General features: G+C 37.0%; 1 protein-coding gene across 5 annotated transcripts in view; it reads right to left on the reverse strand.

Moving 5' to 3' along the window:
* FAM184A (family with sequence similarity 184 member A) overlaps positions 1-22367 on the reverse strand; it is a 117319-nt gene that overhangs the window by 28332 nt on the left and 66620 nt on the right. For all 5 annotated transcript variants that reach the window (XR_005834346.1, XM_040627710.1, XM_040627708.1 and 2 more), the window contains exons 8-10: positions 20795-20916; positions 20198-20348; positions 3307-3519 (exon numbers count right to left, since the gene is read on the reverse strand). Coding sequence is in view for 4 of the 5 variants with exons in the window: in XM_040627710.1 (XP_040483644.1) it covers positions 3307-3519; positions 20198-20348; positions 20795-20916 (486 nt within the window). In the remaining variant the exon portion in view is untranslated. The remainder of the gene's footprint in view (positions 1-3306; positions 3520-20197; positions 20349-20794; positions 20917-22367) is intronic.

Consider the following 22367-nt stretch of genomic DNA (forward strand, 5'->3'; position numbering starts at 1 on the left):
ATACCCTTTCAGAATAATACGGTGCCCTTCTGTATCTCTAACTACAGTCTTTAGCTTAAAATCTAATCTGTCTGATATGAGAATTGCTACCCCAGCTTTCTTTTGAGGTCCGTTGGCATGAAAAATGGTTCTCCATCCCTTCACTTTCAGTCTGGATGTATCTTTAGGTTCAAAATGAGTCTCTTGTAGACAGCATATGGATGGGTCATGTCTTTTTATCCAATCTGCAACCCTGTGGCATTTTATGGGAGCCTTTGGCCATTCACATTGAGAGTGATTTTTGAGAGATATGATTTTAATGATGTCATGTTGCCTGTGAAGTCTTTGTTTCTATAGATTGTAAATTTCTGTTCTGTATCACCTTTGGGGTCTTTTTACTTTTATAGAACCCCCCCTTAATATTTCTTGTAGGGCTGGTTTGGTGGTCACATACTCTTTCAGTTTCTGCTGGTCTTGGAACGTCCTTGTCTCTCCATCCATTCTGAATGACAGCCTTGCTGGAGAAAGGATCCTTGGCTGCATGTACTTCTCACTTAGTGCTCTGAATATGTCTTGTCAGCTTTTTCTGGCTTGCCAGGTCTCTGTAGACAGGTCTGACATTATTCTGATGTTCCTCCCTCTGTAGGTGAGGATTCTCTTCCCCTTGGCAGCTTTTAAGATTTTATCCTTGGATCTAAGCCTTGCAAATTGTACTATTATGTGACGTGGTGTTGGTCTGTTCTCATTGATCTTGGGAGGGGTCCTCTCTGCCTCTTGGACATGAATGCTTGTTTCCTTCCCCAGATTAGGGAAGTTCGCAGCTACAATTTGTTCAAATATCTCTTCTAGACCTCTCTGTTTCTCTACCCCCTCGGGGATGCCGATGATTCTGACACTGGAATGTTTCATGGAGTCAGTAATCTCCCGTATTCTACTTTTTTTTTTTTTTTTTAAAGATTTTACTTATTTATTTGACAGAGATAGAGACAGCCAGCGAGAGAGGGAACACAAACAGGGGGAGTGGGAGGGGAAGAAGCAGGCTCATAGCGGAGGAGCCTGACGTGGGGCTCGATCCCATAACGCCGGGATCACGCCCTGAGCCGAAGGCAGACGCTTAACCGCTGTGCCACCCAGGCACCCCCGTATTCTACATTCTTGAAATTGGAGTTTTTTAAGCCAAGTTCCCTCTTTTTCCTTCTTTTCTATCATCTCATCTTCCAACTCACTAACTCATTCTTCTGCCTTGTTTTCCCTGGCCGTCAGAGCACCCAGTTTAGACTGCATTTCATTCATAGCGTTCTTAATTTCTGCCAGATTCACTCTCATTTCCGCCCTTAGAGATTCTGTATTCTCGTTCATATTATCGTTAATATTTTTTTCAAGCCTACATATCATCTTGACCATTGTTACTCTGAACTCCATTGCTTACAATTTGGTTATATCCATATCCATAAGTTCTATGGCAGAGGCCACAGTCTCTGTTTCTTTCCTTTGCTGGGGGTTGGGGATGTGGGCTTCTTGATTTTTCAGCCTGCCTTCTGGGGGAGGGGCCTGCCGCGCTGATACTCAGGCATCCCTGTTTGGGCAGAGTTGCCCTGTCCCCTGTGGGGGTGGGGGGGAGATGGGCACAGTGAGAACTGGTTTTTCCGGGCTTTTGTTCTCTGGCGGCTTTCCCTGGCGGCTCTCTGTGACTCTTCTGAGAGTGAGAGCAGCAGTGGCCGTATCCTAGCCTCTGTCTCAGAAGAGAGATCGCAGTCAGCTCTCCACTGAGCTCTCTTGGCCACTCTAACTCTGTTTCTGCTGGTGCTAAAAACCCCGCAGCACCCCAGTTTGTGCACCCCACAGCTGCTCTCCCAGCCCTCACTTCCAGAGCCCGCACATCTCTGCCTTTTGTGCTTCTAACACCGCCAGCCGCCCTGGTTCCCACGCGTGCTCCCGAGCTCCCGGTTTCAGTGTGGTTCACGTGCACTCCAGAGCGCCGGTTGTCAGTCTGGCTGCGCGCGCTCCCAAGCTCCCAGTTTCAGTCCAGTTCCAGTGTACGCTCTGGAGCTCCAGTTTTCAGTTTGGATGCACGCACTCCCGAGCTCCCCGTTTTCCGTCTGGTTTCTCACAGGTGCCAATCCGTGAGTCTGCCCGCTTCTCAGTGCAGGTGGCTACCGCTTCCCGGTGCCCAAGTGCATCGGCTCCTTCTCCCTTCCGTTTATCTTCCGATGTCTGTGCACAGATTCACAGCTCCCCGCTTCGTACCTCAATACTCAGCGCTGGAGATGTTCATTTGTAGAGATCCAGATGTATCTTCCTGTGTCTCAGGCCGATTCCGTGGATGTTCAGGCTGGTCTGGTACCTATCCAGCTCGACTGGGGACCAGCTGACAAAGGGGTCCCCTACTCCCCCGCAATCTTTTTTCCTCCTCCCCCATATCTTGTCTTATAACTGGAAGTTTGTACCTCTTAACCCCATCACCTATTTTGCCCATTCCCCCACCTCCTCCCCTCTGGCAACCACCAGTTTGTTCTCTGTATTTATCAGTCTGTTTAGGTTTTGTTTGTTCATTTGTTTTGCTTTTAAAAATTTCTACATATAAGTGAAATCATACAGTATTTGCCTTTCTCTAACTTATTTCACTTAATGTAATAGCGCCTAGATCCATCCATGTTGTCACAAATGGCAGATTTCACTTCTTTTTAATGGCCGAATAATATGCCATTACTCATAGATGCCGCACCTTCATTATCAATAGACACTTAGGCTGCTTCCATGTTGGCTTTTTTAAATAACGCTGCTATAAACACAGGGCTCATGTATCTCTTTGAATTAGTTTTTGTATTCTTTGGGTAAATACCCAATAGTGCAACTGCTGGATTGTAGGGTAGTTCTATTTTTAACTTTTTGAGGAACCTCGACACTGTTTTCCACAGTGGCTATTCCAGTTTGCATTCCCACCACCAGTGCAAGACGGTTCCTTCTTCCCCATATCCTTGCCAACACCTATTGCTTCCTGTGTTGCTTTCAGCCATTCTGTTGGGTAGGACTATGCTAAATTTATTTAACCACTGTTAACAACATGACAAACCAGATGGTGTATTAGTCTCATCAAGAACTCGGCATTATGTTGGGAAACAGAAATAAAATGTCGGCCTTATTCCAACTGTGTAACTGGTGTGTATGTTTAATCATTCTGACCCCCACGAGAAGTCAGATTCTAGAAAACAGAATGAAATAAAGCAATATATAACTTGGAGGCAAAAAATGAATTCTTAAGAATTTGAAGGCTAATAATTTTTAGGCTCTTGGATTACCTTTGAACATATATCACGTTAAACTTACTCTTTGTTCCTTTACTTTTTCTTCTTCCATAGTTTGAAAGGCAAGGACATGTGCTTCTTTTAAAGATTTATGTCTCTGTTGATGTTGTTCCTCTAATTCTTCAAGCTCTTGTGTAAGTCGTTGTCGTTCTTGTGTAAACTGGGCTTGCAGTTGCTGCAGGGAAGTCTGAGACTGGGAAAGCTGCATCTCCAGATTCTGTTTCAGCAAGGAAATCTATGCCACAGAATGGTACACAATGGAGAATAAGTACAACGCGTATTTCACAAATTGCCAATCTAAGGGAAAAAAGCATGTCAATGATATTAACTATAGTCAAGTAATTGCCTTAACTAAATATCCACTTCAAATGTTTTACAATATATCAGATATTTAATATTTATCACGCTTTTAATTCTATTTTTAGTAATTATCCTAAAAATAGACTGTTTTAGTGGTATTAATTTGTGGACTCTCTAAAGAACACTGTAGCCATGTTTAGAAATACACCCATTTGTTACAATGAACACCTATGTTATATTGCAATAAAAATGTATAATATGAAATAAAAACAGGACAACTAATGTTAACGTATTTATTACGTTATGGTCACCTCAAGGAGATGGTATAAAAAGTTAAACTGCTTATTTGCGAGGTGGTAAAGTTGAGTAGTTTAGAATGTGGGCTCTGAGTTAAAATCCTAGCTCTGCCACTTGCTATATTATTACTTCACTAGGCTGTGTGAGTTGAAGAGTGTTAACTACACATAGTTCACTTAGAAGAGCTCCTGGCATGTAGTAAGTGCTCAATAAATATTAACTAAGATTATTTGAGAATTAAAAAATTACTCTTTAACAGATTTGTCCATTTATAACTTATGTAAATAAAAAGGATTTTCACTTTTAAATTTTGATTTCATTCAAAGGATTTACAAATCTTTAAGCTTTTTAAAAAACCACAAACATCCCACAATCCTCTATTTATAGCCTCACAATGACAGGTACTTTATGCACAACCGATCTGTTACTCCTTTTGTACACAGACATCACCATTAATATGTCTGCATTGCTTCTGGGTGTTTTAAAATACTTTAAATTAAGTCCCTTTTAAAGAACAAAAGCACAAAACATGTACATGTATATATATGTGTACATACACATTTGATATAACCGTTTAATTTGATCTATTTCTCTTCTCATAAACAGGAAACTGTAACTTGGAACTAGATAACTCAACCGTATTCTAATAGAAGTCTGAAGCTAATAACAACATAAGAGAAGCAGATAAAAGTTGTCAAATCTGTTCCATTAAGTAATTTAAAATGCAATATGTGTTTATATACAAGTAAAACAGTTTCTATGGCCAAGAAGGCTAAGGGAGAGAAGACACTGTAAAGTGAGTTTTTGTAAATGGGAAAAGATTTTCTTTTGATTGATGGAAGGCAGATATAGGATGCCTTCGATGTTTCACAAAGTAGAAGGGGCCTGGGAAAATTAAAAGGGTGGAGAATCACCAGAGATGCAAAAAATAAGAAGGAAAAATAAGGACAATGTTACAGCAACAGTTAAGGCCATACTTGTAGTGTAGGAAGACTAAGACAAATTATACTATGTAACTTGTACCATTTAATGCAAAGAAAGTCAGGATGAAATGAATATTAAGGACAATCCAGAAAGAAAAAGTAAATCATAAAAGGGTAAAAGGCAACAAAAATGTGTGTTTGTGAGCACTAATGTGTAACTGGTAGAGTCATTGTCTTCCTAGCTAGCTAGTCCTTGAAATAGAAAAGGCACCTGCCTACCTACTCTCTTCACACGTTCAACCTTGTCGCAGACCCAGCATGGGGACCCATGTGACTGCCTTGTCTCTGGTGACAACTTGTTAGAACATGTATGGGAACATTAGGAAAAGACTATGTTACATGTAGAATAATGACTGATATTATAATGATGGATATTGTCAAAGCTATAATTGGCCCCTGGCCAAGTAAGGACAAATCCATCCAGTGAACAAACTGCTCAAGAAGCTGTCTGGCCTGATATGCATCTGCATCGACTCAAAGAAAAGGGGCATGGTCCTTCCAATTTGCACACAGGTACCGCATGTGCTAGTAGTAGCCCTGGGTCCAGTACCCCAGTTAAGTGTGCACCGAGGTTAGTAAGTCAGTCAGTTCATAGCAGTGTACCTGATTTTCTGCAATACCCACTTCAAAAGTTCACTGCATCAAAAAGAGCTCATACCTGTTAATTTGACTACAAATGACTCACACTTTAACTATTTAAGGATGAAACTTATAAAGAACTATAACATTTAAAATTAGGTACCACAGTAGTATAATAGTTACATATTTAAAATCTAAGCACACTTTCAAACCTCTCTAGCTTAAATAAAATACACTTAAAATTTTTACTTAATATTTTATACTTAATATACTTCACTGTGAAAGAATTGCAAAGTATTATTTTTCCTTTTAGGATGTAAGATTAATCTTTGTAACTATGCTGGATAAAATACACTCATAAAAGACATTATCATGCAATGCAGTGTTCCAATATACTTAGTTTAGATATTCTGCATTCTTAACTTTGAAAGCACACCAAAATAATATTAAGGCTATCTAAAATCTCTGGATTCATGCTCAAGACCATAACATGAATTATATGCAGAAAGCCTTTATCATGCAATGCAGCATCCAAACTTGCTTTGTTCATTTTATAAATAAATTAGTAGCATTGCATTAAATTGTCAGCCTTTATTCAACATGAAAATTACATGGCACTTTAAAACACAGAAATAATGAGCAAAGCAATGTAAAATGAACTAATGTTTTATAGCTTTAATTTAAGCAGCTGAGTTTAGTATACTTTATGGAAATACATATTAATATAAAGTTTCATTAATTCATAATAAAAGAGAACAAAGACAGACTTTGTGTCAAATAGTTTGGGCAATCGTGGTCAGTACTTTTATTATAAAATTATAGAAAGGTATTTGTTGAATAAATGAATGAAAATGGTTGTTCAAATTGTATGTTCAAGGTATGTAGTATAGGTATTAGTTCTATACATATGTTATAATTTTAATTTTAATGCTTTTTATTTTGTTGGTTTTAAATAAACCAGATGAATCCTTACTTCAAAAAAGAATTTTAGTCCTCATTTAAAAAATTCTTACCACAGGTGTTTGATATGAAGTATATTCTACTGATCAACAGGTGCGATACACTCTGTAAACAATTTTAAAGGCCAGGATCTCTACCACTTAAAACACTGATGTCTTTTTTAAAATAATTAAAAACATGGATACATTTTTCTGGAGAAAGGCAAGCTTTACCTATTTCCTACGGGGCAGTTTCACAAGGATTCTGTCCCTTCACAGTGGTGCATGAAAAAACACCCTCAAAATAGAAACTGAATCAAATCTGAGGTACTACGGTCTGATGGGATGTCAACATGGGACATGGAATTATGTAAAGCCAAAATATTTATCAATTTTGACAAGAAAGGTCAATGCAAATTCTTAGAAAGTCTACACCATATGATATTCAGTTCAGTACTTTCAAATATATAAAACAACATTAAAAACTGCTAACAGAGGCTTGGAGGACAGTAAGGATAATTTATTACCATGTCGACAACTTACATAAATATTCATGTAAAATGTTTGAAGGTCCCGGAATATTTTAATTCCTTTTTTTCCTTTTAACCACTAATTTGCTATTTTTGAAGAGTCTAGCTAGGAAAATAAATTTAAGCTTAGGGAAATTATGACCATTCTGAGAAAATTCTGAATTGTTCATAATTTCTTGGTATTTTTCTAAGAAAACCTATAAACTGAATTTATCAATTAAGAACCACAACAATGCCTACTTAATGTCCTTAAGATGTTTCTATAATATGTTCCCAATCACCCTCTCATTCTTCATTGAAAAAAATTAGATAGCTTTTTAGAACAAGACAGGATAGAGCAGAAAGCTTCTTGCATGGAAGGCTGGGAAAGAATGTGTACAGGGGTGGGCGGCTGCTCGCCCTGCTCAACACCACTGATGGCAACATTTTGTGTGGACGATGACAGAGCAGAAGGGCTGATCCCCAAGGGCTATGATGTTACAAAAGGAAATGAATTAATGGGGATTTCACTGTGTCACCAAGCCCTTTTACTTTTTTGTCAGAGATGAGTCAAGGCTTTTCCATGCTAGTTACTAACAGATTGAACTTCAGTTTAAGGTTGTTTTTTCATTTATAGCTATTCATTTATAACTATTTAAGAAAAGACGACTATGTTGTCACAAGTATTCTGAAGTACAACTAATTCTGATAATAATCTTATTTGGGTTCTTACTCCTACCCCAATTAGTACATATGGTTTATATACAGTGGTTCTGGTTTAGTATAGTGATCATGCCCAAATTCTTACTATGTTATATGCGAATTTCTAGATGTAGTCTTATTTCACCAACGTTGAGAGAAATATCTTTGTTGCTTATTTTTAAATGGTATTAAATGTATTCATGTTTTATTTTTAAAAAATTTTTATTTTAATCTCTCCACCCAATGTGGGGCTCATACTCACAACCTCAAGATCAAGAGTGTCATGCTCCACTGACAGAGCCAGGCAGGTGCCCTTTATTCATGTATTTCTAATTATTTTTTTTACATAGAAAACAAGGTTTAATATTAAAAGGAGGTAAAATGTTCTTTTCTCGCATAGAATTTAGAAAGGTATGAGGAAACAGTTTTACTCTAGAAGTATCAAAATTTCACAGAACATCTCTCGACTCAAGCTTTGATTCCCCTAAGACAAGAGCTGGCAAACTGCAGCCTGTTTTTGTAAATTAAGTTCTACTGGAACATGGCCACCCAGACTCACTCGCATATTGTCTGTGTCCGCTTTCGTCGTATAACAGCAAAGTCCAATAGCTGCCAGGGAAACTGCACCGCCCACAAGACTTTGGCCCTTTACAGAAAATGTGCGCGGACCTCTGCCCTCGGATATCAAGAAAAATATTCAAGGACGTTCAACTCTGTTATTTTAAAGAACACTGGGTATGGTAAAAATAAATCTCATTTTTTTCTCGTCATATGACATATGAAAAATTTTTAATTGAGTGTTTACATTGGAATATTACTTTGAAGCTTAATTTCTACATACTTAAGAACAATAGCTCTGCCAATTCTTAGAAAAGGGATTTACTTCAGTTCACTTAAATCTTTTAATAATTACATCAAAATGTAAAATATGTTCTGAATCTCATGAACCTTCACAACTAACACTTGTTTATTGATACTACTTTCTCAAAAAATAGTTTAACAAAAGAAAAGCATATTTACACTTACTTGCATTGTTACAATATTTTTGAAAACTATTAACTAGTTAACGGTTAAATAATAAATTTTATGTTTGAAAGGTAATATGTTGCTTGGCTTTATAATAAAAGTATGCTCATTAAGACGGTGTGGTAGATGTACGCACAGACACAAACAAGTGGCGGAAAGCTTTGTTCCTCGTATACAAAACAGAACTTACGGAATGCCTAAGTGTATTTTTTATACCATAAGTTAAAGCTTTAAAGCAGTGATGCTATTTATGCAAAATCAAAAGTACAACATGCCCTTGTGTACAAATTGTAAGTGCTGCTCACTTACATTGTGGATAGACTTATGCAAAGCTTCACCCAGAGAGTGCCGCTAGGAAGAAAAAAATCAAAGGAATAAAGGGAAACATTCAGAAATCAACTAAGTGAAAGGAAGAGGGATATAAAAGGGAGAGTAAAACACAGGACATTAATTATAATATGCTCAAGAAAAAATAAATTGAAAACAGTTCTGAGAAAGGAATTAGACAAAAAAATTTAAGACACACAATCTAAGTTATCTGTAGTCCCTTAAAACAGTATCTGATGTTTGTGGGATGGCGGACTTACCTATGCAAGATACTGAAGGCCAGTACATATAAATCAGAGTTCAGTTGAAAAAGTAAAGGTTATTGAAGGACCCAGAAGAAATATTACCGTTCTAAGTTCCTCCCAGAAATCTAAAATATAATGCTTCAAAAGCATTATACTCAGTACTGGTATAGTATGCTCACAACAGATTTCTCAAGAGAAATGATTAGATGAGAAATGAAACACTAACTTGATTGTCTGCATAATTTGGGGGCCAAAAATAAATGAGTTAATCATTAAAAATATGAACATTTAATAATAATCTGATTTTATACTTGGGGGAAAGAAAGAAGAGATGCCTTTATGTATTTTTTAATCCTGTTTTCTAGGATATATTTGACAAAATTACTTATGACCTGGGTTTACTTTTCAGAAGTTCATTGCAATTCTGAGTGACATGAAACAACTGGAAAAACCCACGCCGTCTCTTTCCCCAAATATGGGGGAAAATGTGACTTCATTTTCAGTTGCCTCATTTTTTTTGCCTTCCAAAAATACAAAATAGTATCTTAAAGTTATATTAGTAATTTAAGTAGAAAAGCTCCTGTGAAATAGTTTTTACTTTGGACATTAATCAAATTTTCAGACAGAAAATAATTCTTTTTTTTATAATGTGATTATTCCTTGGTGTGTCATAAACTAAAACTTGTTTTTATCTGGTAAATAATTTTTTACTAATAATTTAGACTAATATAAGGTATAATTTAGGATATAGTATCCTAGAGTTATAAAAACAACTTGAGAAAAAAAATTAATTTCAATTTGGTTATTCTATAAGTGCTCAATTTAAAGTTTCTCATATATATAATACATAAAATTATATATGTAATACATAATATACATTTTGTATGTATATACACACTTTTTCTTTTATATATATTAGCTGTATTAATTTTATTTACTTTTTCTTTATGCTTTCTCATGCTCAATATTCTTTATATATTAAATAAAACACTTCTCCAGACTTCGCAAAATTTATGAAAAGCTGAGGGATTTTTCGTTGTGTTTTTTTGTTTTTATTTCTTTGTATTTCCTAGTACTAAAAGTTAATTTAAAATGTATGGCATTTACTTATGAAGTAGATTTTATTTTTCACTCTTTAAGTAAGGTATCACCGGACAAATATATGTATGTTGTTTAGGATTTCTGAACTAACTGATAAAACTAGGCTAATATGACAGATCATAAAGTGGCATGCCAGGTCTTCCCTTAGAAATTCTAGATTTTAGGTTTTATACAATGGAAGTATATTAGAACACTTGGAATCTAAACTTGCAGGGGCACTGCCTCTGTCAACACACTGTTCTCAGCCATGGAAATAGCTAAACCGAAAGGCACAGTCCTTGAGCTGTGACCTGGGGTAACTCACATCACAGACCTGGCTGTAGCAATGGGGAAATGCACTAGGGCTACTGGGTCACAATACCCTTATTGGTTAATACATAAATGAAGTAAGATTTTTTTTCACTTAGAGGAATCTTTATTGGAGTACTATTAAATTCCAGGAAATATCTTAAGTACAGAGTGATAGAGTAGAATAAGACAATAAAAACAAATATACAAAAAAACAATTAAAAAATAAAGAAACAGTTGATGATAAAAACTATGATGAAAAAAAGATTGCTGTGATAGAAAATGACTAGAAGTGATAGTGGGTTGATTGTAAGAAACATCTATTGAAAGAAGTGGTGTTTCAGCTTGGAATCAATGAAAAAGCCAGCCATGAAATAACGACGATCCTGGCTAAGGCGCATCCAGGCAAAGGGATTAGCTAGCACAGAGACCCTGCGGGGGAGTGAGCTGGGAGTGACTGCAGGGACATGTGTGCATATGTGTTGGGGGCAGGTTTGTGAGGATGACACGAGATGGGTGATTTTTGCAGGGGCCAGATGGCTTATGGTCTTGTAGGACCACAAAAACAGCCTTAATTCAATGAAGTACCTTGAGAGAATTTTAAGGAGGGGAATGGCAAGATCTGATTACATCATAAAAGATTACCTTGATGCTATGAAGACAAGTCAAACTGGGGAGACTGGATTGGAGGCTATAACAATGGTGCCTTGGCCTAGTGTTTACTAGGGGCAATGGAAGCAGATGGAGCTGGCGTATGTTTTGGAGGTGGAATAAATAGGATTGATAGATTACATGAGAGATAAAGCAAAGCAAGAAATCAAGGATGACTCTTCAGTTTTTGTTTTGAGCAACAAGCAGTGCCAAGAAGTGAAGATGATGGGTTGGGGGATGGTGACTGGGAATCAGTATTTCTGAGTCAGACATGTGAAATTTGAGATGCCTTTTAGCCAACCCTGTGATTCTGAGTTCAGGTGAAGATGTCAAGCCTAGAGATGTAACTCTGGAAGTCAGTGACATATAGATGGTATTTATGCCACGACACTAGATGAGCTCTCCCAAGTTAAGTGTCTGCTTGAAAGAATATTGGATGAACTACAAATCTGTATGCAAAAATGTTATTTGGCAAGCATTCTATATAAGCAAGATCCGTGTTAATAAAAACTGATGCCTTATATAATAGTCAATTTGTTTTAAAACATCTTGAGCTTGTTCGTTTTTGAGATGCGTGAAAAGGGCCTCAGCACATCCTCTTCAACGGATAGCGCTGATACCTTGACACAGAAGGCTTACTGACGTGTTTCAGGATTTCTTTTCTTGAAGGATGAATATAATCAGACTTTCAGATAAGGGAGGAAGCTGAAAATAACTAAAAAAGTTGCTGCACTTAATGAGAAATTCAGAGCTTTGTAAGAAACTATGCTCTTAGGAGTCCTCTCATTGTTCTAAACCTGAGTTTATTCATTTAGAAAATAGCACAAGGTTTTACATGTTTGCAATTTGTAAACATATTAGTATATACATATTGAAATCCACTGAATTACCAGCTTTTGGAGGACAAAGACTAGGTCTTATTCAGAGTTTGCATACAAAGTGCCTAATGGTATGTGGCAAAAAGTAAATAGGTCAATAAATGCTTATTTCAAGACTAAATGAATGATATGGACTTTTAGTTTTTGTTACTCCCTACCTTTTCCTCTCCCCCATAATAACAGCAGTAAAGAGAGAATTTCAGTTAAAAAGAAAAAAAGTTATTTAGAAAAAATACATACATTGGTATCATGCAGAAATCCTGTAGACAAGGCCAATAGATTCTAAGACTTAGAAATGTATTCTTGGGGGCGCCTGGGTGGCTCAGCCGTCAAGCGTCTGCCTTCGGCTCAGGTCATGATCCCAGGGTTCTGGGATCGAGCGCTGCATCAGCTCCCTGCTCAGCAGGAAGCCTGCTTCTCCCTCTCCCACTCCCCTTGCTTGTGTTCCCTCTCACTGTCTCTGTCAAATAAATAAATAAATAAAATCTTTAAAAAAATACTTAAAAAAAAAAAAGAAATGTATTCTTGGAGAAATGAACTACTGAGTACACCAAATATACTAAACATTTGTCCAGAGAATATTAATCTGAACAAAGAAAAATTGCCAAGAGGGAAAAACACTCATTGAATGGCACCTAACTTGTCCCACTATAGTCTATTCTCCATACTGTAGCCAGAGTTTTGAAATTATAACATTTGAATATTTCACACTCCTGATTAAAATCTTACAACAACTCCTCATTGCTCTTTAGACAAAGTCCCAACAAAACCCCAAGTGATCCAACCCTGACTACCTCCCCACCCTCCTGGCTCTCTGCTCTCCAGAACAAAGATATTTGGGGGCTGCCTGAGGGCCTCTGCACATACATCCCCTTCTGCTCAGAATGCTGTCTCCTCCTCTTGGCCCGACTCCTGCTTCTCTTTCAGGTCCTAGGTAAAGGATCCCATGGTCAAAGAAACCTTCTCCAAGTTCCCAGACTATGTTAGGTCCCCAGGTTACACACGCCATGTACCACAGCTGTAATGAGTTCATGTGTCAAAGAACTTTTTGCCTTCCTTTCTAGATTATAAGCACTGGGAAGACAGAGACCATTATGACTCCATTATGGGTCCAGCACACTACCAGCACACTATCAGAAGCACTAAATTTTTGACAAATGTCAAAATGCTATCAAATGTCAACAGACAGAATAAAATTCTCATTACTAACGCAAGAAATGTCATTTATCAAATTTTTATCTACCTTGAAATAATATGTACACTGATCTTATACTGCAATTCAAGTGAAATATGTTAAAGCTTAATAAAATGTTCTAAAAGTCAGTATTTAATATATTATGTGGTAATTTCTTAAAGCAAATTATGTAGTCTTTTTCTAATATTAATTTTAAGGTTTACTAATATCTACAGAAAAGTAACCAACAAACGTTTCTAAGTTTTAGAAGTAAAAATCACAATTTTAATAATTCTCCTAAAGCAAAAAAAAAAGAAAAATTCATGAACAATTGTTCAATATTTAAACTAAAGTAGTAATGACAGGCATGTAATAAATGAAATTAAGGTGAAGACAACCTAATATGTTAGATAGTTCTTAACGCTTCTCAGAGATTATCTTAAATAACTTTATAATCAAATGCCCATTGAACCCTTTCTGATCCCCAATGCTTTTTTTTTTTTTTTTTAGTATTTTGTCATTTGAAATTAGGAATATGCTAAGTTGATTTGTTTCTACAATGCTATCAAAATGTTCCTAAATATTTTTCAGGTGTGCTCTGGGTCCTACTACCTCTGAAGGTATAACTGTTCTGCATTTTACCAGGTCTTACTATAATATTTTGCAGAGCGGAGATATACTTAGTACACATTAATAATTCCCTGGTATTTTAAGCATCTCTTTTTAAAGCCAGGTGTCGATATCATTGTTCCATCATTTCATGCTCTTCGTCTAACGGTACCATTTTAAGAACTGGATAAACTTATTCTAAAAAGGGAGGTTTTGGTTAGATTTGCAAATTAATTCAGAAAACAATTTAGTACTGTTAATCTTGGGAAAAAAATCTCAAGAGGAAGAACACTAACAACATTAAGTCTGATAAAAGAGGATCTAATACAGTTAAAGTAAAATAGTATCAATTTTTTTGACTGAAAAGAATTTAAAAACAAGCTTCCATATTTACTGAGGAAAATACTACAGATTAACTTTGAATTCAGGAATGGAAGTGTGAAGAATAATGGATGTTGGCTGGTTTTTGGTAGACTTTACTTCAATTCCACATTTTCTGGGGTCCTAACTGCTATTTCCACTCTCTGTTCTAACTGGTTTCTCTCTTTCTCCATATGTTCTTTCCCTTCACTCTTTCTGCTGTTTTTTTCTTTGACTTCCCTTTTCTTTACTCCAGTCATCTCTTTTTCCCAGGCTGTAGCTGGATCTCTGATGTTTGTTCTACATAGTTTCATGCTCTCCTTTCTACAGAGAGGATTCAGAACCTTGGGGTCAGCTTCACTGATCTCCTATCACTGCTCAGGGCTCTGTCAAGGTCTTTGAGTTAGCTGGGAAGACCTGATTGTTCCAGCTCCCTTTCTAATCTCTCTACCTCAGAATCTATCTGTTCTTCCATTAAAAGCTACTATTGTTATTCTTTTAAAACCAACATAAAAACTGATGTAAATATCATCTTTTTTCAGTAGGCAGAAATGCAATTTCTAAAGAGAATTCCTTTCTTCCTAACATCAAACTTAAGAGTTGAGATGGAGCTAGCAGAATGAGCACTAAGCCAAATTTACTGCAAATTTTTGCGATCTAAATAGTGTAGACCAGTGCTATCGAATAGAATTGTAGTTGAGAGCCACATGTATAATCTAAAAAGTTTTTAGTAGCCATATTTTTTAAAAAGTAGAATTATTTTTAGTTGTATATTTAACCCAATATATCCAAAACATTATCATCTCAACATGTAATTATAGCTTATAAAAATATTAGTGAGACATTCCATCTACTTCTTGAACTAAGTATCTGAAAAACCCAGCATACATTTTACAGTGACATCTCAATTTGGATGAACCTCATTTTGAGTCCTCAACAGTCGTTATGTGGCTAGTAGGTAGCTACCATCTTGGACAGCACTGGTCTAGAAATCAGAACACAGTCTGCAACGGCCTGAAGAGGCTGGCTTCTCAGCTGTTCTTGATCAACAGCATTTATTTTAACGCTCCATTTTTTACTCATGTCATTGCCCTTTCCAACTGTGTGTGAAAAATTTTTAAATTTCCTATGATGGTAGAATCAATATGTCTAAAGCCAAACTTACCATCTCACCACCCCACTTCCCCTCAGTTAAGTAGTTCATGACCTCCTTGTCTCAGATGATGCTCTTCTTTTGATTACCCTGGCTTGAAATCCTGAGTCAACTTTAACATTTTTCTCCTTTAGCAAAGTATTCCATCAAATTTCATGATTTGTCCTTTTATAGTTTCTCTTGTATTCTTAGTGAAATAAACTTAGGTCCCAAATGGGTAGAATTATTTGTATATATATTTATATATATATATAAAATGTGTGTGTATGTATGTGTATATGTGTATATATACACACATATATAAATTCAGGTCCCAAATGGGTAGAATTATTTGTACTTCATATATCTGACAACTTCCTCTTTAGTCACTATGCCTCAGTTTTTGCTCACTCCATTCAACAACCACTGAGTGCTTACTATATGCCAGGCAGTTTAAGCAGCCAGGTATGCAACTGTGAACAGTACAGATAAAGATCCAGTTTTCATGGAACTACATTCTAATAGGGAAAAGAACCAATATGAGGCTATGTAGTAATAAATGTTTTGAAGAAACACAAAGTAGAATAAGAGGACACAGAGTGATGGAGGGTGCTATTTTAGAGGAGTTGGCTAGGGAAGATCTTTTTGAAGAGTTAGGATTGAGCAGAGAACTGAACAAAGTAAAAGAACAAGCCATGAAGATCTGGGGAAAGTGGGTTCCATGTGGAGGGACTGGCAGGTGCAAAGGCCCTGCAATGGATTAAGCTTGGGTGTGTGTGTGTGTGTGTGTTTTCCAGGAACTCCAAGTCTTCCAGTGGACTACAGAAAAGGAAGGGAAGGAGTGGCAGGAGATGATGTTGGCAGAGGACAAATCATAAGGCTACTACAGGCCACAGTAAAAATGTGGATTGTAATCTAAACGTAGAAGGTTTGAAGCAGGAGACTAATATGATCCAACTTAGTATTTTAAGAGCATCACTCTGGCTGGTTGAGAAATAATATGTAGGTGGGCAAGAGAAGTAGCAGGAAGACTAAATGTAAGTTCCATTTGCAGTGTAGGAGAGAGCTGCAAGCAGCTTGGACTAGGGTGGCAGTGGAGGAAGTGCTGGGCAACGGGCAGATCCTGGGTGCACTGTGAAGGCAGAGCAGCAGGACTGGCCGCCCAGTGAGAGAGAGGAGTCAGAGAGGGCTGAGCAGCAGATGGATGGCGGTGTCTGGGAGGAGCAGTCTGGCCCAGGTTGAGGGGTGATGGCTGGGTACGTGGTATGTATTCAGGTGCTCTGTTCAGACATTTTGGATGATCTCTATTGAGATGTCTCCATTTCACCCTCACTTCAATATCACAGCCACATTAAGCTCCCTAAAATAAAATTTCAACATGTTATTCTCCTATCCATAAACCTTTGACAGGATCCTACATAGCTCACTGAGTGAACTCTGAACTCCTATGACTAAAAGTCAAAATTTTTCACAATGACCTATCTCCCCAACTGTCCCTACCTCATTTTTCTGTATTCCTCATAGTGCCTGGGAAATAAGAGTATATTCAATAAAATGTCAAATGAATAAAAATATTTGTGTTCATCCTTTACCCTATTCGAAAGTCACACTAAAGCGGACCTCTTTAATGAAATTTTTCCCAATCACATTGGCTATGTCACTCTTTCTCGACTCTGTACTCCCACCCAGTGGTAAGTTGGTAAGTATGTGACAGCTCTCTGAAAAATAAAGCCCTGGTGTGTAGCTCGTGCTGGTACTGTGGTGTAAATACTCCCACCATTTATGACTGCTAGTCACCAACAAGTCCCAGAATACAGACCTGAGAAGGCCTGCACACAATCAGGGCTATGTGAGCTGGTAGGGGCCAGATCCAGCATATCACTGGTCCTACAGTACAAGCTGTCCAGACCACTTATGGTCACTCACTACACAGTGACTTTTACTGTAGGTAAAATCCTATCAGATTGTAGGTATGTGGAGGCTAAAAACTGTGTCATATACACAGTGGCTATAACCAGTTAAATAACCTTGGGGCCTCAAAATTCAAAATGAAGAGTCAGACCCAAACTACAAAGTCCCACAGTTCTATGTCTGAATGATTGTATGTCTCCCAAATTTCTCAGTCCACTGATCTGAATGAGGGAATTGGAATATTAAATATTCATACTGGACCCAAAGTAAAATTTGCCCTGAAAAAGGTGAAATAAAGGAATATATGATGACATTTTAGGATCACCAACAGAAAATATGATCATAGAGCACTCTCTGCTCACTTTTCTTTAGACAGAGTTGAAGAGTAAAAATGTAGTTCTTTTGCTTTAAAGGCACTCAGATGTACACTGATTACCCCTTAGTCCAAAACTAGGTATACTTCCTGGGCTAATCATTGGACAGCAAAAAAGAACACAATGAAACAGTAAAAGAAAACTAAAAATATGAAGTTAGACTCTGATCAGAGCACAGAATAAAAATAATAGCATTGGGAAATTTTGATAAAGAACACCTAATTGAAGAAAAATGAAATTCTTATGCCTTTCTTTGCCCATTTCTTGATAGGTAAGTTTAAATCAAAATTTAACTCTCAAGAGATTAAGTTCACATGAAAGATAAATTATTTCTTCTTTGCTCTAAGCAAAATGAAATACAGGTAAGCCAAGGCACAAAAACAGACTTGTGTTCAGTTCTTTCAGAAATAGTTAAAATACGTGAAAACACAGATCCTCTGATACTTTTCATAATATATGTTTCTGCCCAAGGCCTGGCTGTTCCAATTCTGTTCTCCACTCTTACTCCTTAAGTGTCCCAGAGCCCAAGCCAGATCTGTTTTCCCTAAGTGCAGAAGGGTGCTGGCAGCACTCGGAACAAGGGGATGAGTGAGGCCAGTAGGAATAAGTAGAGTGAGATGGTTGTAGGGCCCGGAGCTGGGGGTAGATGGTATGAGGACCAGGGCTCAGTAGGAGTCAGGCAAGTGAAAAGTAGGAGAGCAGGCACAACACACTGGCTCTAGGAATCCATCCAAAATAATCAAGAGAACAAGATCCGAAGGGCCAAGAAGGAGGGAGGGGTCCTTTGTCCATAACAAAGTTCCATTAAAAAGACTGCTGGTCCTGCTAGAAGTTTCTGGCCTCTGACATGCCTGAAAAGAGTGCAACTTTGATAACATAATACCCACTTTCACTTCAGCGTGGAATCGTTTGTTCAACTGTTTTCCTAACTTTCTTCAGGTACAGAAGATCCCGAGGTGTAACAGCTATTTGCCACTTTATCTGTGGGAATGCGTATGCTCTCTAGATTTTAGAAGTGGAGAGAGGGGAAGACATTCTCATTTTGGAAATGGGACTGATGGCATATAGAGCAGCACAGAACAGCTTCATCTTTGGAGGCAATTAATTCCTGGTGATATTGATATTTATGGTTAATCTGCTTTGAAAACTGATCAAAAAATTATTTCTGTGAAGTTGGCAAAAATTGGCGCCATTATGTAATAATTTACTTTATGACACAGAACTAAAATAATATGCAAAACATTATGTCCTCTCAGGAATAATCAATGCAAACAGATATTGGGGGGAAAAAAAAGAAAAAATATCAGAGAAGCATGGATGAAATCTGACAGTTTATTATAAGAGAGATTACATGAGTAATGAAATAATTTAATAGAAAACAGGTGGGAGAAGTGGTAGGTCCTTTTTATAGTGCCAAGTTCAGCCAAAAAATGTCTACGCCAATTCTCTGTGACTGAAAAACAAGGCAGACTTTCAGGGGTATTTTTCATTTTTATCATACAATTGAACTAATTTTTTTAAGTACAGAACATCATAGAAGAGCAGTACCGTTCTGCCCAGGAAGACCTGTCCTAGGTCTCTAAGGAGGTATATAAAATAAGTGTATAGAAGGTAACCAATAAGCAATGCTAACCTGGTGCCCAGCTGAGAGCTGTTTTCTTTTTATTTTTGTCCGAATTTAAAGGTTTCAAATTTATTCACAAAAATTCATGTACATACACTCCCTTTTCTGGGTAACATGATTAACTATTACGAAAGACCAGACACAAATCGGCAGGCCCCAACTACTCTTGAAAGATACTGCACGTATGTACCCTCTGTAATAAGTTATCTTACAGAAAGCCTATCCTGTTTATTTTGAAATTCATCATGATCACAAATAGAAAGATAATAGTAGATTTCTTGCACTAAATTACGGAGCTGCTTCTTATCCAAGTTCTGCACTTACTTATCAACTAGTGACTCATGCAGTCAGTCTTATTTAATAACGGGCTTTGCAGGAGAATGCTAAGAATTCATAAATTTAGAAGTTGTATAAATGAGTGAAAATTCATTTAATTATAGTTATAAATGGAAATAAGTGAACCTGACACAAGAAGATAGACTTAGGAATATCACTACCTTTTGTTGATAACATTTTGAAGTGTACGGCTGTAGGCAATCAGGATGCATTTAATAATTTTTACCTTCTGGGGCCCAAATGATAGCTAATGACTTGAAAAAAGATTTAATACTTTCAAAATATGGGTAACTTTCCCATTTAAAAATCTCTAATATGTTCAGTTCAAACATTAAACTAAAAACCTGTTAATTCTTCTCAGAATTTAGGACTGCAAATTTGACATTATTTAGTACGTTTTCACAAGTTAATGAATACATCTCCTGGATTTTATACATTTTTAAAATTTTAAATTTGCCCTATGAAAAATAATGAAATACAGTGAATTAACACACAATGTTTTATAATGTTTTCCTGGCTAGAGAATGTCAAGGAAAATGAGCCTTCAGAATGTAGAGACTATTAATTACCTGGTTTAACAGATCTTCTACTTTTTTCTGCCATGAATCCCTGGCTGCATTTTTCTCTCGCTCCTTTAACTGCAAAAGTTGAGACATGGCTGACTTCTTATCCTCTTCATGTTGAAGTCTTAACTCTTCACGAAGTTTAGAACATTCCTGTCTAAAATAAAACGAATGCCTTTATTTTTAAAGAGAATTATTCCTCTCAGTAGCTACAGTATAGTTGTTCAGGGTTTTTTACGTCTTTAATTAATCCTCCTCAAAAGTCAACTCAGAATAAAAGTTGATTATTTTTTCAGTCAGGCTTACAGGACTATAAGGTAAGTTGCTAACTTTCCTAAGATCATTGGTTCATCAGTTATTAATGGCAGAACAGGTATTAGAACAAATAATCTTCTGACTTGAGGTTAGTATTAAATAAAGAAAATAAAATCAGAAAAAGTATTCAAGCAGAAAAGGAGAATAACAACTTCTCTGCATCAGGAAAAAAATTAATTAAAAATGCTGTCACTATGATTTTAATGATAAGACAACATAAACCATATAACGGAAAAACATTTTGCACATCTGTACTGATAAGATTACATTACGGAGTAAAGAACATACCTCAGGTTTTCAGTCCATTTTATTTCTAAGTCATGGGCCATTCTGTCCACTCTGAGCTTCTCTTCCTCTTTCATGGCAGCAAGTGTTTCTTCATGCTGTTGCCTTTCTTGTTCTAGCTCACCCTGTAGAATAAAAACTTTTTAGTGAAAACAAGTCTTCAAAAGCAAAGTCATTGCTGGTTATTTCAAATAAGCAGAGTGCTTGCATTATAACCTAAATTCCTACAGCACAATAATTGATAGTGCTATCTATAACGATTACTCGAGATTTTCGGACAATATATGGCACATATTTTATATTTTAAACGTCCTTGTGCAAACTATGCTTCATTAAGGCTTGTAATTTTACAAATCATTTTAAATAGCTTAAAGCTAGCATAATTTATAATCTTCACTAAACTTTCCATATCATGGGTATCTATTATCTTCATATATATACATATTACATAGATACATTATTCAAATTCATTCATATTTATATTCAAAAGTATGCTATTTATTCAGAACTGAAATGCAGCTATACCTCACTGACATGATTAAAATAATTATAAGACATATCGGCTACTGACTATTTTTATCATGTAACTTCAAACCAGTGACACTATGATAGAGATGAAATGCCTGTACATTAGCATAAATCCAGTGGCTCCCTGGAGCCTAGGGCTAGAGGTGACCTGTCTGGACAACACGGCAACCATCAGTCCCCGCCAGCAGTGGAGCTGCTCTTCGGCTACAACAGAAAAGGAACAGACAGATCATGGTGCTTCCTTCCGTTGTAACAATGTCCCTTTCTGGATCACCCACTTACTAACAGCACGTGTTATAGCACTGCTGAGGGCACGTCCAGATTCACGGGAGAGAAGAAGTCCGTGTTGAAACTGCTATTACACACTGCTGACCTGGGTATAGGCAGTAAATTCTGAAAACTGGATCCGGCCATCTTAGCCAACTGTCCTTCTCACTAAGTATTCTGCCTCTAGGAACTACTACTTTTTCCATCACAGGCAGCATTAAATGGGTAAAATTACTTAAGAAGTATTTCTTTTATTGAATGCAAAGTACTTTATTAGATATTAGTGAGGTAAGAAAAGAGGTAAAGAAAATACTTGCTCTTTTTTTTTCTCAAGTGTTTTCATATCCATCACCTCTCGGGATCCTCATAACAACGTGGGTAGGTTATAGTGAGGAAACGGGGCCTCAGCAAGATTTAGTAATGCCAGAGACTATAAACTCCACACTACATATTCACAACTGTTAAAAGAATATTATCATCATCGTCATCAGCATCTTACCCTTTATTTACCAACCGTGGCCTAAGATGTCTTAGGGCAGAGTCCTGCCTTAGCCGTGTCTGGATTCCCCACAGGTAGCGGCCAACAAGCTGACATATAGGCAGGGGTCAATATCCATTAGATGATGGGTTCAGTTATATAATAACACAACGGAAAGGAGGAGGGGAAAAAAACTCCCATCCAGACAGAACACCTGTTAAGGAGACTTCCTAAAGTGGTAAAAATGAGGACACAAGAATGCCACAGATCACCAAGGAGGAAACTGAAATGTGCCACAAGCCA

The sequence above is a fragment of the Ursus maritimus genome, unplaced genomic scaffold (genome assembly GCF_017311325.1).
Source record: "Ursus maritimus isolate PB19 unplaced genomic scaffold, ASM1731132v1 scaffold_13, whole genome shotgun sequence".
Taxonomy (NCBI): domain Eukaryota; kingdom Metazoa; phylum Chordata; class Mammalia; order Carnivora; family Ursidae; genus Ursus; species Ursus maritimus.